The sequence below is a fragment of the Anopheles stephensi genome, chromosome X (genome assembly GCF_013141755.1).
Source record: "Anopheles stephensi strain Indian chromosome X, UCI_ANSTEP_V1.0, whole genome shotgun sequence".
NCBI lineage: Eukaryota > Metazoa > Arthropoda > Insecta > Diptera > Culicidae > Anopheles > Anopheles stephensi.
The window spans coordinates 3,904,157-3,919,084 of NC_050201.1; the positions used below are offsets into that span (position 1 = coordinate 3,904,157).

General features: G+C 43.4%; 2 protein-coding genes across 2 annotated transcripts; one reads left to right on the plus strand and one right to left on the minus strand.

Annotated features, from left to right (window-relative positions):
- Positions 1–1,017: 1,017 nt before the first annotated feature.
- On the minus strand, positions 1,018–10,950 carry LOC118504939 (pyrokinin-1 receptor-like). Its single transcript, XM_036040038.1, has 8 exons — positions 10,304–10,950; positions 5,221–5,961; positions 4,999–5,137; positions 4,808–4,919; positions 4,513–4,719; positions 3,797–4,286; positions 2,914–3,125; positions 1,018–2,491 (listed from the first exon to the last, which is right to left on the minus strand). Exons 2-8 carry the CDS (start codon positions 5,693–5,695, stop codon positions 2,471–2,473), a joined length of 1,656 nt encoding a protein of 551 aa, XP_035895931.1. The 5' UTR covers positions 5,696–5,961; positions 10,304–10,950; the 3' UTR covers positions 1,018–2,470.
- A 1,132-nt stretch (positions 10,951–12,082) lies between these two features.
- Positions 12,083–14,928, plus strand: LOC118508130 (sodium channel protein Nach-like). Its single transcript, XM_036048051.1, has 8 exons — positions 12,083–12,134; positions 13,085–13,198; positions 13,270–13,350; positions 13,418–13,995; positions 14,058–14,177; positions 14,265–14,409; positions 14,478–14,587; positions 14,804–14,928. Exons 2-8 carry the CDS (start codon positions 13,098–13,100, stop codon positions 14,926–14,928), a joined length of 1,260 nt encoding a protein of 419 aa, XP_035903944.1. The 5' UTR covers positions 12,083–12,134; positions 13,085–13,097.

Here is a 14,928-nt window from a genome sequence, read left to right on the forward strand (position 1 = left end):
TGACTGTTTATAGCACCCTTGTTTTATAGCATGCCTCGTTTACTACAGTGTTGATTTATGGGACGAATCAAGTCGCTTGACAGCACAATGCGGTGCTTGCAGCGGGGATGTACCGCGACTCGGGAAGTCCCCGAAAAGTTGCCGACGGGCCAACAATCTATTCCGCTAAAACTGTAAGGCCGTACGGGCATGCAGCGGTTAATGAAAATGAATAATTAATATTGTAACACCAATAATGGGCCCTGTCATTATCCCGCGGAATGGAGAATCGTTAGTGAGGTTGATATGAATGCAACGCTCTGGTGATGGTGTTTGTTTTTTAGTACAAAGCTCGAATGACTCATGTGACGTATCGGAGGAAGTTTCTTTCTTGGCATTAGGACTTTGAAAGGTCTCGGCCTACCTGTACTGGCTTTCCTTGACTTGATTCTACCCGTAGCTGGATAGTCACGCGGGAATTCGGGCTGGATGGGATTCGATACCAGGTCGTGCCTATTGTTGGAATGGTTTTTAACTGGTTGTTGATTAGGAAAAAGGTCTTCAGTAGGCATTTCCTCCTACTGCTATGTCTTATCCCGGACACACTCGGCTCGGGTTGTTTGCGATGTATCATCACATTATTTCCACAATTTTCTTAGGATTGTGTGTTATTTCAAATCCTAATGTAAGCTTCTGTCAAACATTACGTCAGCGATGATGTCATTTTGACAGGTTGCTCACTATTTACTTTTAGTTTTCGAGCAGCTGCTCGAATTTAATTTTTGAATCTTTACTTGATATAAATCCAAAGCTTATGTCTGTTTCTAGCTTTGCCTACGTTAATACGTCAGAAAATCAGTTGGTCTTATTATATTGGTCAACACTAAAAAATTTAATTTATCCTTCTTTTATATCGCTAATTACTATTTATTTGATTAAGATTCTTCAGATAATTTAGATTTATTTAAAAAAGAGGACACACATTTTGATTTGAATCTATACGATTTCTGTTTATTTGCTGTAAGCAAAGCCAGTTGGTAAAACTACATAACATTTAAATTTTGTTTGTATAAACTTTACGATTCCACTTTCAACATTTAACGACTGGACATTTAACTAGTTCGCGCTACCGTTGCACACATTTATAAATTTCTCCATTTTATTTCTTCCATCTTTCATACACATACGTTATACATCGCAACATAACTAGAAACAACATTCTGTGTGTTTGTTTTTTTTTAATAGTACAACAACCATATCTTGCTCTACTGTCGACGGTTTGTGCTAAAATACTTCAGATGTGTAAATCAATTATGGAACGTTGTACAAAAATTTTAACATTTTAATGTGTTTTTGTTTCTTTTAAATTTGTTTAAATTTTACTTTTGTTTTAGTTCGAATTACATTTATATTTTAGTTACGTTAAGATAAGTTTAAGAAAGAAAAAAGGATGTTAAAACATTTATAAATACATCGATTTAGGCTTAAAGCATCAACCATTCAATTATATCCTTTTATTTTGTGCACAAAGCTTTTTATTTAATGTCACCTAAAGCATCTGCCTTAATGAATGTGCTTTATATATTTTCGATGTATAAGATACAGCTTATTTTCTAAAGCTTATTTTCTCATTGCAGTTATCTATTCGCACCGTCAAAGCTTTGCTGCCATTGAAAGCTTTTGAAAGCTTCGGACCTTCTCCATGTGTGTCCAGTGTTCAAGGAAAGAAAAGCTCACAAGCTTCACCTTGCAAGCTTTCACCGTTAAGCATTTTTCACTGAAGCGAAGCCGTATCCTTGCCGAAGACTTTGAAGGAAGCCCCCACCTAAACACTAGCTGCAAGTGTCGGCGTCAAGCGTTCTCTTTTAACGCCACATATGGAAGGAAAGGTCAAAACCGGCTTGCTGCCAACAGGATGTGTATTATAGCCGCGAAGGAAGCAGACGTCCTGTCGTGGGAACCGTTCTCCAGCCCACCCCGAGAACCGGAATTGAATACCTTGCTGATGTCGACCGATTATGTCCACGTTTGGCCAAACGGTTTCAACTGCTTTCCGCCCGGTGAAGCATAAATCGTGTGCTGTCCGAATACGGCCCAACGCTCGTTATCGCCACATCCACACGGAAATGTCTACCCGTTACGTTTGCGGTTGGGGCCTAGTACGTTCGAAGGGGTCCATCTAACCGTCCATCGCTAGTCGATACGTCTGCTGGTGCTTCTGCTTCTAGTGCTGTGGCTTTGGCTACAGGTAACACCTACTGATCCAACGATCGGTTGTTCCACCGCATGGGGCTTGTCGGATCGATATCCCATTTTCGGGGTCCCCGTATCCTGGATTCTGGAATTGCTGGCACACTGATGAAGACGCACACTGATGGACACTGGCAGGCTGTTCGGTCGAGACTTCTTCGCCTCGGTCTCGGTCCGGTCCGGTGAACTGGCCGAGCCAAACCACACTCCCGACCCGTAACGAGTGGGAGCTTATTTGAATTTACATGTATTTGATACATTCCTAGAATATGGGTGCTTATTTAGTGGGTTTTTGCAGACGTGTTCGTTAAAAATAATTTGCCCACGCCAAATGGGGGGAGGGGAGGTTTCGAAATGTTCATAAAAATCTGTCCGAAACAACAGCCGACCAGATTGGGCGGTTGTGGATTGATTGTTGGCTAGGCATTTGGATATTTAAATTTAAGCTCAGTTAGCAGTAAGTCGGGGCTATTTCCATGCTAGTGGGAGGTTTTACCGCAACCCGAAACTAGGCCTAAACCCCGGAGTTTCGAGCTATTTTGGTGCGAGTTTGTGAAAACTTTTTTCTACCCCCTTTTGGGCAGGTTTCCGAGCGCTAACCGCAACCGGACCGTCGAGAAGTAATTTAAGGAATTCTGGTCAAAGAAACCAGCTGACCAAGAAAGCTAGTTTGAGGCTACTTACTTTGAATGCTTCGCGAAACTTGTGACTCATGATGTTGTACAGTACCGGATTGATGCAGGTCGAGATGTAGTAGAAAATGCCGGATACGTACGTTAGTATTTCGAACGCGGTCCGTATGTTAGCGTTCTCGTTGTGGTCGTTTGCGTACACTGCCATAAGCCGCTGCGCGTGGAATGGTGCCCAGCAGAGGAAAAACGCTATGACGACTGCCACTGTAAAGGAAGAGGTTACGGTGAGGTTTTTTTGTTTGTTTTGGAAACTACTCTCCACCAATATCACCGAGCTGCATAGGCATAGGTTTTATAAAGAGGATCCATCAAAAATGCATCCAGTACTGACACAACACTAATAACTCTTCAGGTTTTGAGGTTGCTGAGATGAATTATTGATGAAGCAATTATCTTGTGAATAATTTATTGTATAACAATTTGGATACATGCACCATTTTATATCCCGAGGGTGGTGTAGGGGGTTTTGCTCATAATTCTATTCGGCATTTCTACAATGAGTTCAATGAGCTTGAGTTGAGTATTAGCCTATCAGAAATTTTACATGCTCTACTACAAATATTTCGCATCAGGACTCTTTCTGCGAGGGATATCTATTAGTAGAAAGAACGTTGATGCATTTGATGATGAAGTTACGACTGAGATATTACACTTGAAGGGTGATAGACAAGCCTCTAGAAGCCAAGAGGATGAGGACTCCTTTCTGATTTCATAGGACCACTTCCAATCAGTAGAAAGAACAATGATGCTTTCGTTGATCAAGATTAAGACTAAGATATTACACTTGGAGGATATTAGACAAGCCTTCAGACACCAAGAGGATGAGGACTCCTTTCTGACTTCATAGAACTTTTCAGGACGTTCACCAAACTTACCCAACATTTTCACCACATGTCGCGTGCTGTTGTACTGCGCCCGTGTCGAATAATTTATTCGCCCATCCTCCGAGGCGCCGGAGAGCTGCTGTTCCAGCACAGGGTGACCACCCGCAACACTTGACGTACTGCTACCGCTACGAAGCGCCGCTACCGAAGAGCTGCCACCGGTTGCACAATATCGTGACTGCACCAAACTTTGCATGCGTCTGTGATGCTGGTGCAGCAGTGGCTGCGAAGGTCTGACGAGGGACAGTGCCGACTCCCGGGCCATTTCGTCCGATCGGCGATGCCGGCGCACCGGGCTAGCTGGGCAACTTTTGGCGTAGTGCACAAAGGGTGACGTTGGTAGTGGGAGAGTTTCGGAGAGTCTCGGGTGCTGCAGAGAGCTCGAGAGCACACTCTCACTGTAGTGATGCAATGGTGAATCGTTTTGATCGCACTGCAGGGTGACGACCGTACGTTGGGAACTTCGCTTGATGATACTGCGCTGTTGGGAGAACAAAAAATGCTTATCAAGATGCTTCATGCTCTCTGATCGCTTGAAGGCAAAATTTGACACTTGTAACTTAAAGTTGAAAGTGTGTAGACACCTCCATGGGATATCCACAGATTCCAACACGAATCGTCCGAGAGTCCGACAATATTTATATTGAAGCTTCTTGTTCCTTGACAGGTACTACGTCCACTACTTAACCGCCTATAAATATCAGTACCTTGAGCCGCACACTCGAGCTTCGAATCGACCCACAACGGACAAACTTAGACCGACGTAACTGCAACCAGATGAGAATGTACAGTACTGTTATCACGCTCATAGGACACACAAACACCAGCACGGTGGAGATGAAGAACACATGCTTTGTTTGCTCCTGACGCACCGTACACGTACGAAACTCTGTGTCAATTTGCATCGAAAGAGCCTGTGGAATGATGGCGAAAGTATAAAAAAAGGAAAGAAATTTGAAAAACGTCGTAAAATCCCATTAAGGATCTGATCCAATAGAATACCTGCGGTATGGCTAGACCGAAAGCGATCAACCAAATAGTTATCACAAACCGGACGGCACGCGACAATTTGGACATCGTGTGTGACAGAAAGGGTTTACAAATGGCGACGTACCTGTGGACCACGTGGAATTAAAAATGGCGGAACAATGTTACTACCGGGAAACATTTTAACCCAACCTGTGTCCTCTCACCTTTCTACGGTGAAGGCCGTTATTGTAAGCACCGTCGCGTTGGCGAACGATTCCGACGCGAAGCTTGCCATCTTACAGACCGTGTTCCCGAAGGGATAGGGAAATCTGTACCATACGCTGTAGATATCCTGCGGTACGCCTGTTCCGAGAAATTGATATGCACACACACTATATCTAGATCCTGTCCCACACCCTTCACGCTTGATACCGTGTTATACCGACCTGTTATCAGCAGCAATAGATCCGAAATGGCTAAGCTGAAAAGGTAATAATTGGTGGCGGTATGCATGGACCTATTGCGCGATATAACAATGCAGGTGATGACGTTACCAAGCACACCGATTACGAAGATGGTGGAATAGATGACGCTTATCGGTATGACGATCCACAGCGTTTCCCGCATCGCGAACGGTAACGTCCCGTTCGTACCATCATCGACGAGCCCGGTGCTGCCCGGTTCTACCTCACCCACCGTTACGTTTAAGCTCACGTTGAACGCGACGCTCAAGTTCGTGTCCACGCCGAACGTCAGATTTATGTATCCTTCCGCATCTTTGTCCGCCGCCGGTTGAGTTGGGCTGATCGGTGGTTTGCGCTGCGACAGAAGCCGCTGCACGGTACGGTTGGAACTGATAGCCCATTGTCCAGGGGCACGTAAATTCTGGCTCAGCTGGTCGTAGTAGCTGTAGGATATCATGGTGCTTTCTTCCCTGTGATCGCTGTGCTATCTTCCGATGGATCTAGTGCACTGAATGGTGAGTGCACATTGATGAGCCTGCTTTCAACACTGGCTTAATCGCTAGAATTCAATTCACCACGTCGTTTTATCATCGTCGGATGTAAAATAAACCTCATAAACAATCAATCAGAACGTCCACCATTCTGCTTCATTAGGTTCGGATGATGATTTGATTTGCCACGGATGCTATTTATGTGTTCATGTACGGCAAGAAAATGATTCCACTAAATGAGTAATTTTAATTAAAATTTAATGAAATGAACTGAAGTCAAATATTTCAAATATTGACATAAATTTTAAATCTATGAGCCACCAGGCGCCTCCATGAATGTTGTTACCTTTTCAGAAATATATTTTTTTACTTATGCAGTTGGATTTGAGAAGTGGTTTGAATTTCAAAAAGAAGTACTTTTTGAATTTTGTATAGCAAATGTTTTTATCATATTTAATTTTCAATTTTAAAGGATCTTACTCTAACAAATTTAGTCAATAACCAGGCGCCTCCATTTGAGTGGAGAATTTTGAATTTTTATATTGACTTTATTTCTCTTAAAATGCAACATCCATTTAAAAAAAACTTCCTACCCTTATTCTGATTAAAATTTAAAAGCTTTTATTGAGAAGCAAACGTCATATTAAAAAGAGAGAAGCCAATGCCAACACAAAGTTTTTTTAAACGAATTATAAAACAGCAAGCAAGTGCTTGATAAAACAAAGCCACTGTGGTGACTAAAATAAATAGCAACGTGTCAACAACGCGGATCAACGCATCCCAGTCATCGAGTCATGCTGGTTGCCCTGGACAATGGGACAATCGTCTACGCCTTATCTAGGTGTCCCGACCCCGTTAAGCGAACGGGTTGATTCGAATTCCATTAGCAAATGAAGAAAGAATGCAGCGCTTCTGCAAGAATGTGTAAACAGAGGGTAATGAAAGGCAGTGAAGCTAAGCACGGATGAACTGCTTACATCCAGCCGCCGGGTGCTATGAGCTCATCAAACCCAATACCGATATAATTATAAGCCCGACGACGATGCCTGTGATGATGACCGTGGTGCATCGATGCAATCAGGCAGCGTACGGAGAGCAAACTGTGGCAGGAATGGCTCATCGTGCGAAGGCGAACGGTTCAAAATGGTTCTGGTGACGGTTTCCTTTATTACCATGATTAGTACGTGGGCTGTAAATTAATTATTTGCTAGTGTCCACAAGAAAACAACAGCCACGAGCACTCGAGCAGATTAGAGCGCTCCAATTTTTGTCAAATTTTGTCTTGGTGTCCCGAACCACCAGACTTGAGTTGAGCGAGAGGAAGAGAGAGAGCTAGAGCAAGTCGACAACAAAATAATATCCAACAGACTGGAGGAGGAATCCATTAATAAAACCGATGATGAAGGATGCTCCCTAATAACTATTCCTCGTACATCTCTAGCTGTCAACTGATGATGAATATGAAGCATCGAAACTGGTTCATCTCCCGAAAAATAAAAACACCGACCGTTCTTAGGCGCACTCATCACGGGAGGTTTGTTTTTCGGGTTCCTATTTCGTCTTCGGAGTGAAGCAACTGAATGATTGCTACGCTTACGTTTTGTGCCGTTCATTTGAATATTGATTGCTTTCATGATTGCGTAAATTCTGGACAATATTCTAGGCTGGAACTACTGGAACTGCAAGGATGCTATCATCTGCCCTTTGTTTTATTGCCGTCCTTAGTACCGTCCGGAAGCTCCGTGAGAAGCTGTAAGTAACGAGCTCTTATTATGCCGATCGACAGAATGCTTTCCACTTGTAACAAGCAAGTGAATTCCTATTTGTGTTCCTTATTCGGAGAAACGAGGGCAACGTTCGCTGTCGAACACCCTGAATCATGAATTGTACCCTGAACAGTCGCCCTGGAGTGCAAGGTGAAACATTAAACTATTTCATACAGAAATACACGCGAAAAAATAATCTTTTCCCCTGTTCACGATATGCTTCCACACACATCCTTGCGATAACTTTTGCACCGCGAATCAAATTTCTTCTGCAACAATTTTTCGGCCAGTTTCTGTGGCCTGCTGGAAGGAAATCGGAAACCTCCCGGGAAACTTAAATTATGCCGCCCGTAACCTTATCCGCTGCCGAACGAGTCATCTTTCGTAATGTATTGTTGACGGCGCGGTGAAGGTAATTTGCGGTGGAATTCATTTTATCCTTCGGCTTTTTTTTGTTTTACTTATTTCATACACCAGCAGTTCCAAACTATTCGAGATTTGAGCAGGAAAGGTTTTGTTGAAACAGGAAAAAAGGGAGATTTTTTTTTTGGTTTGCTTCTAACGGTCGGTTTTGAGGGAAAGAATTTGAATTTTCGCTGAGAAAAACAAGGTTGAAAAGGAACGGATTGCACATTGTTTTGTTACAAACGCCCTTCCATGTGTTATGTGGTGAAGGGAAAGAGAAAACAGACGACCAAAAAACTGAGCTGGTAACCTGAAAGGCTACACATTCTTCAATGTTTTGTTTTGGTTTTAAGGACGTGGGTTTTGCTTAGGTTAAAAGAAACTTCTTGGAAGCATTGGTTTGTACTTCTACCACATTTTCTTGTTCCAGGATGGCGAAAAAGTGCAACAGAGTCTCAGGTCGGGACGGTGATTAATGAGCCCTAAACCAAACGAACAGTGGTCCTGCTTGCAAAAACCCTGGTGACGTACAGATAGATGATCACACGTGTGAAGTCACTAAAAAAAATCAACTAGCTGTGGTCAATGATCCAACAACCGGCTCTTGAATCTTGACGGACAATACGGCGTCTGTATAGAACATTTATAGCCCCAGTACTCACATACAATGCATAGGCCTCTGAGATATGGACCTCGTCTAAAACAGAACGGTGATCTCACCATTGTAGGGTGAATTAGACTTACTAAGCTCCTCAGGTGGGATGATCATGTTATGAGATTGATACCAGACAACTCCAGCCTGCTAAAGTCTTTTTAGGGCCTAGACTAAGATGACTTCAACAGTAGACAGAAGACACTGAATCGGAGTCTGAAAACAAATACGCAGTCCAGGATTGACGAAGTTTTCCTCTTAGCCACGTTATTGAGGGAAAAACACAGAACACTTCTTAGGGAGCTCTAGTGATACAGTCCTCACTATAAGTCTTGTCATGCTCTGGTGGGTTGGATATCAAATACTTCTGAAACCCGTCAGAATATTGGATTGCCACACGACGGTGCTAGACTGTGAAAAGTAGCGAGAACGTCTGCAGCAAGTTTCACTTCATCCTGAACAGTGTCCTAGCTATTTTGACTCGTAAAACCCTGTAAATAAAATATTTTTCCTCTACTATTAGCACTTTTTCTGACCTGATAAACCTATTCAAGCTTAAACAATTAATTATTGTTGGATCCAAGTGTTACGGAGTCATAAATCAATTAATTATAGCTGAACGCTAGACGAAACTGCAATAAAAAATTCGAACTAAGTAATTATGTGCATTAAACCGTGGTTACTAATTATGGCATGCTTTGCTATAAAAATATTCAAATAATTGCAATAATTGTCTACTTAGCACAGCGCAGTCTACAATAAAACATCGTCCGTATCGTCTAATACCAGGAAAGCTATCTAAAACGATTCATCTAACTATTTTAACTAAAAACATTAACTAATAAATCCGGTTGACAAGTGCCCGGGATGTATGCAAATTTATGCTTCACATACGCTTCTGTTTCACCCCCTTCATATCATCACCCGACGCACACACACACACGGTGTACACGGCAAAACGGTAGCCCAAGCGAACCGTTTACTTGATCTCGCTAATTGATTTAAATGGTCTAGCATAATCCTTGATGATTTAACGTCCCGCTTCCATCACTCCTCTGCCGACCGTCTAATGTGCACATTTTAAATGGACCGAGAGATGAGGCAAGGATCATCACACGTCAGAATCAATTTTCTAAACAGTGTCTGGGGTGGTGGATGTGTGGGTGTCTGAAGGTAATGCTGCTTAGACCGTGTGAAGCTTTTGGAGACTAGCGATCTCCAAAAATTCAATTAAAACACTCGCCGTTAAGCTATTCCCATCTGCCCGTGTGAGTGTGCACTCGCTGGTGAGAATTAGATTAAAAACTAGTTAATTTGATGCTGCTGCACAGTGATATTAGAACACTTTGTTTTATTTTTTTTTCGGGGACAGACGCATAGTCTTCGAGGTGGCGATGGATTTGTTGGTTGAACACCATCGAGAACATTGTGTTTAAATGATTGCTACACTGTACGGGTGCGTGGATGATGGACGCAGTTTGATCGTGGTTGGCGAAACGGAAAACTTTGAAGGCAAGTCACTTGAACAATGTCACAATTATCATTCGCGCGTTGACACGGACACGCCGACGAAATTTTCCCGAAACGACGTTAAGATTCACCAGTCTTGCAACGCGCGACAGATTGCACACAAAGATATAGCACTACATCACGCTCACGTTCAAGCCGCGAGGGTCATCGCGTAGTCTGCTTTGGGCCGGGATTGGCAAAACGCACGTGTCCCGGTGCCTACTACGGAGTGGATCACCTACCCGCGTATAGGTGTCAGGAACTCCCGAACTGGTTCGACAAACAGACCGGCCAAGAATAATCAGACCGACCAGCGATAAGGCAGGCGGTCGCCACGCCGTACACACACACACACTCCGGATCCGAATCCGGTCGGCCCGTGCGCATGTTTTAGGTGGCGACGAGAGACACACTGCACACGCAAACGCTCTGTTGCATACAACGAGTTGCTTGCCGGCTGGTTCGGGTGCTGACCGGGGAGATTTTGTTGCTTCATTTTATCGTGTTCGCTGCTGCTAACGATGCTGCAAGAACAGATTGTATAGCTACGCGCTCAATGTCTTTTGCATACACTATTTGATTTGCGGTGTTTTTTTTCCTCTAGAAAGCGGCATTTTGAATTGCATTTAAATTAGTTTTGCAAATATCAGTAAAAGTGTTTTCTAATTTCTATCTTTTATTCTTTAATACCACTCTATGTCGTCGTAATGGATTTTAATCTAGCATGAGCGGAATCGGAACCATCACATTATTCGTATTATTTTTTGTGCATTTGCTAATAGGCTGAAGTTATTGAAAGCTGTATTTCTCGCCATTCGACATAAAATTGTGACACATTCTTTGAGCTACAATTAGTACACAAACGCAGCAACGGAACCAAAGGAAAAAAACACAAAAATTGAACCAACTTCCAAGTACTCATTATTTTCGCGAGTGGGTTATTATATACACAAACGGCTTAATTACTTGCCCGCCGACTTTTATCGGTCGTACGTTCGTTACATTTTCATTGCTGTAATATTGTTTTGCATTATTTATAACCCCCCGGAATCGCTTTTACCTCGAACAGTAACGGTTTGTCGTTACTTTGTAAAAGAAAACACCGAATAGCCTACCTTTAGGCGTGTAGGAGTGTTTGAGCACAGGATGATTTCAAAATTTAAACCGTAACGATTAGGGTGAATATTACTTTTGAAGTAATAATTATTTATCGCGATTTCTGGCTTTTTCTGCTCGATTTTTGATTGTTAAGCTTTAATACTGATTGAGATACGTGTACATTTATATTTTTAGTCTAGGACCGCGGTAGATTAGAGCTTTCCCAGCGCAAATTCAATGTGTCCGATCCAATTTTATATCATACCGAGAATAAAATCGAAAAATCTCTTATTATTAATTATGTTTTCTTCTTTCTGTCGTAAGCAAATGGTCAAGAAAAATCGTCACATTGTTAGCAATTAGGACAACATTACTGAATAGATTTTGATTGGAAACATGGACACGGATTGTGTCCCAAAATCGCTTCCCCTTTTTATCGGTAGCTTTTTATCAATAGGCGACTCAAATGAAGACCCGTGATGTGATTTATTGTCTTAATAATTGGGACAGTGGTCTGGTACACTTTGTTTTTCGTCGCTTGTGAGACATAATTTGATAACGTTATGGTGTATGAAAACCAGAAAGCGAACTTCAATGGAGTGCATGTACTGCATTTGATTGCCGACCACTGGAACGCACACATTGTGCTACTAAGGAAGTTTTTTTTTATGGAATAAGAATGACTTCCATTATAATATAACTGGACAAAAATCGCCCCAAAACAGAACGAGGAAAATTGTTCGAGCTAACAGTCCTTTGGAAAAGTTTGTTGAACAGTTTGTATCCACTCACAGCAGCTGTCCGACGTGTTACCCACAGCAACAAGTGAACTGACCGGCTAAAAATGAAAAGACACCCAAAGCTTCTGACTGGTTTTGGGCAGTACGGAAACCGTAAAATATTTCACCGGAAGTCAATTAAACGTTTAGCAAGTGTTAAACAGGAGACTGGCACTGTTGAAAGGTGGTTTAGAAGGTAAGATGTGAGTAGGGAACATGTGAAAAGCTGAGTCAAAGGTGCAATGGTTGAAACAGTATCGTAGGAAGTCTTAAGGGCCTTTGCTTTGAAGTCCAGGAAGGACTTTTTTGAACCTGATAAATAGAAGACTAAGTCCCTTGGGCGAAGATGCCGTTTTGGTAAACAAAGTTCCTTGGATGAAGAGGTCCGTGAGGCTCCTTGAACGACGAGGTCTCTAAGTAGACGAAGTTTAATGGACGATGAGACTTCGTGAACTACGAGACCTCTAAGTCGCTAGGAAGACGAGTCTCCAAAAATGTTGAAACACAAATAGTCGAAGAGGTCTCTTAGTTCACGAAATCCATGGTGCTTGGTTGGTGATACATATGTTGGTCGAAGAAACCCCATGGATGGTTAATTTTTTTAGATTTCTTGATATCTAAATATATGATCTTGATTCTTGATTCCCTTTGAACGACAATGACCCTTGAAGGACGATGTCACATAGACGACGTGATTCCTTTGGTCCTCGAGTTCTTTAAATAAACGAAGCCTCGTGATCGGTGAGGATATATGGACGATGAAGTCTCTTAGCATACGAAGTCCCATAATCGGTGAGGATCCTTGGACGATGAAGTCTTCTAACAGACCATGTTCCATAATATGTGAAGCTCCTGAAGGTCGACGAGGTCTCTAAGTAGACGTACTGACCCAAGGATGATTATACACTCTTGAATGACTAAGTTTCTTCGTAGACGAGCCATTATGGGTGATAAGGCTCTGGAAAGCTGACGAGAAGATATTTTGGTAGACTAAGTTCCTTGGATCACTAAGACTCCTTGGACTACTAGGACTCTTAGCAAACACAGTTTAATGTTCGCTGAGGCTTTTTAGATGTTCATATTACTTAATTGACGACCAAGCCTCCAAAAGAACGTTACGCCTCAAGGAGTTTTATTTATTTCTAGAATTCACTGGATCATGGTAGTGTCCGGCTTGAGCTTTATGATGTACGGTTCCGTGTGGAATTTGCTCAGCAATTATCTTCACAATCCGCTCACGTTTTACGTCGATACCGCACAGTAAGTACTTCTGTTTTATAGCAATTGCTAATAATTTGACGACTTTTTAAACATCTCGACCACTTTACTAGCCTGCATTGGAACACAACCTTCCCAGCAATCACCCTGTGCCAAGTGGTTAATGGCGAAACCGTTGCAGAGTTGACGGAACAGTACGTATAATGCAACGCATTTCTTTCCCGTATTGCTATAACATTTGCCTATTTCTTTCGCCTTTAGACATTTCGGTGCCGATCGGGACCCTTTGCTGGACAGCCTTATCATTGACATTGCGTTCTACGGTGGTACCTGCTATTCCTGCGAAGAATGTCACCCGACCGGCTCACTCACGGCCACCTCGGCAGTGAACTGTACCGCGCTGCGGAACTTCACCGAAATTGTTCGTCGCCATCGGGTACCTTGCGAAGAGCTGCTTACGGACTGTCACTGGCAGAAGGAATCGTTTGATTGCTGTCGCTTTTTTCGCCCACTCGATACCGAGTTTGGACGATGTTTCAGCGTTAATGCGGCGAATGTTGTGGGCAGATCCGCACCAGCTCGACCGCGGCTTGTCAGCAACCGAGCGACTGGCCCGGGTTGGTTGGGATTTCGCGTGCTGGAAGACGTGCAGCTGTATCTGCACGATGAGTTTAGCGTGCCGTATGCGTACGTCGATCGGTCGTTGCGTGAAACCGTGCTGTGGGGTATGCGTAAGGAGATTGTCGTACGGGTGATCGAGATGGAAAATAAGGACACCGTGCTTGAGCTGCCAATCTGGCGACGCAACTGTCGCTTTCCGTGGGAAACTGTGAACGATGGTAAGCAATCTTTGACGTGTCCTTTCAATTATTTTACAAAGAAAACAATTATCCTCGCTTAGAACATCAACTGTACCGACATTATAGCTTCTCCACCTGCTCGATCGAATGTTTCTGGATAACTCAGCTTCAGTTTTGCAACTGTACGCACCATTTAATGCCACGACCTTTGAAACCGACCGGTAGGAATAAGAGAGCGAAAGTGATGAATATTTTAAAAAGGAGCTCGCCATTTTGTATCATTTCTTTCTGTACGAATACTTTGCCAGCCCGTGACAGCACGCAGATATGCTCGTTCGAAGGACTCACCTGCCTCACGGAACACTCGGTAGAAATTGCACAGGCACGCAAGCAATGCTCCTGCCTGTCGTCATGCGTCGAACCGGAGTACTTCGTCATCCACAAGTCAGAGGAGTAAGCGATGGTGTCTAGCGCAACCCCTGAAAGCGCCCACTAAATCCGAGTCCGTCCATCGATTCCAGCTTCTTCGCCGAAACCGAGGAAGAAGAGGGCCGGGTAACGGTACGGCTGCTCTCGCTGCCCTACGAAAGGTTCGTGCGTAACATCGCCAAGACGGAGATGGATCTGTTCAGTAAGTATGGATAATTGTTGCACCATCGGCTGAACACACGCCAAAGTTCTTCCCGGGAAGCGAAAACTCGTGCCACTGCATCACGGTGAGCCGTGTTGGTATGTTGTAACATATGTCGACCTTTCGGGGTTTTTTTCTCTCTCTTTTTGTTTTTCGCATTCGCAACAAATTGCTCACCCACTCCACTGCACGCCCCACTAATTCGCAACCGTGCAGTCGCGCTCGGCGGTTTGATTGGCCTGTTCTACGGTATGTCCCTACTGACAACTATCGATTTTCTTATGCACGTCTGCCGGTTGACTATCCGATTTCTTGCCTCCTGTCGTCAGCGGCATGGTTAA

Coding starts and splice junctions, on each gene's coding strand:
- LOC118504939 (XM_036040038.1), bottom strand. CDS start 5,695: ATGATATCCTACAGCTACTACGACCAGCTGAGCCAGAATTTACGTGCC. Junction 4,920..4,998: donor ACGGCCTTCACCGTAGAAAG/GTGAGAGGACAC, acceptor CGTGGTCCACAG/GTACGTCGCCATTTGTAAAC. Junction 2,492..2,913: donor AGTTTCGCGAAGCATTCAAA/GTAAGTAGCCTC, acceptor CCCATATTCTAG/GAATGTATCAAATACATGTA.
- LOC118508130 (XM_036048051.1), top strand. CDS start 13,098: ATGGTAGTGTCCGGCTTGAGCTTTATGATGTACGGTTCCGTGTGGAAT. Junction 13,996..14,057: donor GTGGGAAACTGTGAACGATG/GTAAGCAATCTT, acceptor ATCCTCGCTTAG/AACATCAACTGTACCGACAT. Junction 14,178..14,264: donor ACGACCTTTGAAACCGACCG/GTAGGAATAAGA, acceptor ATACTTTGCCAG/CCCGTGACAGCACGCAGATA.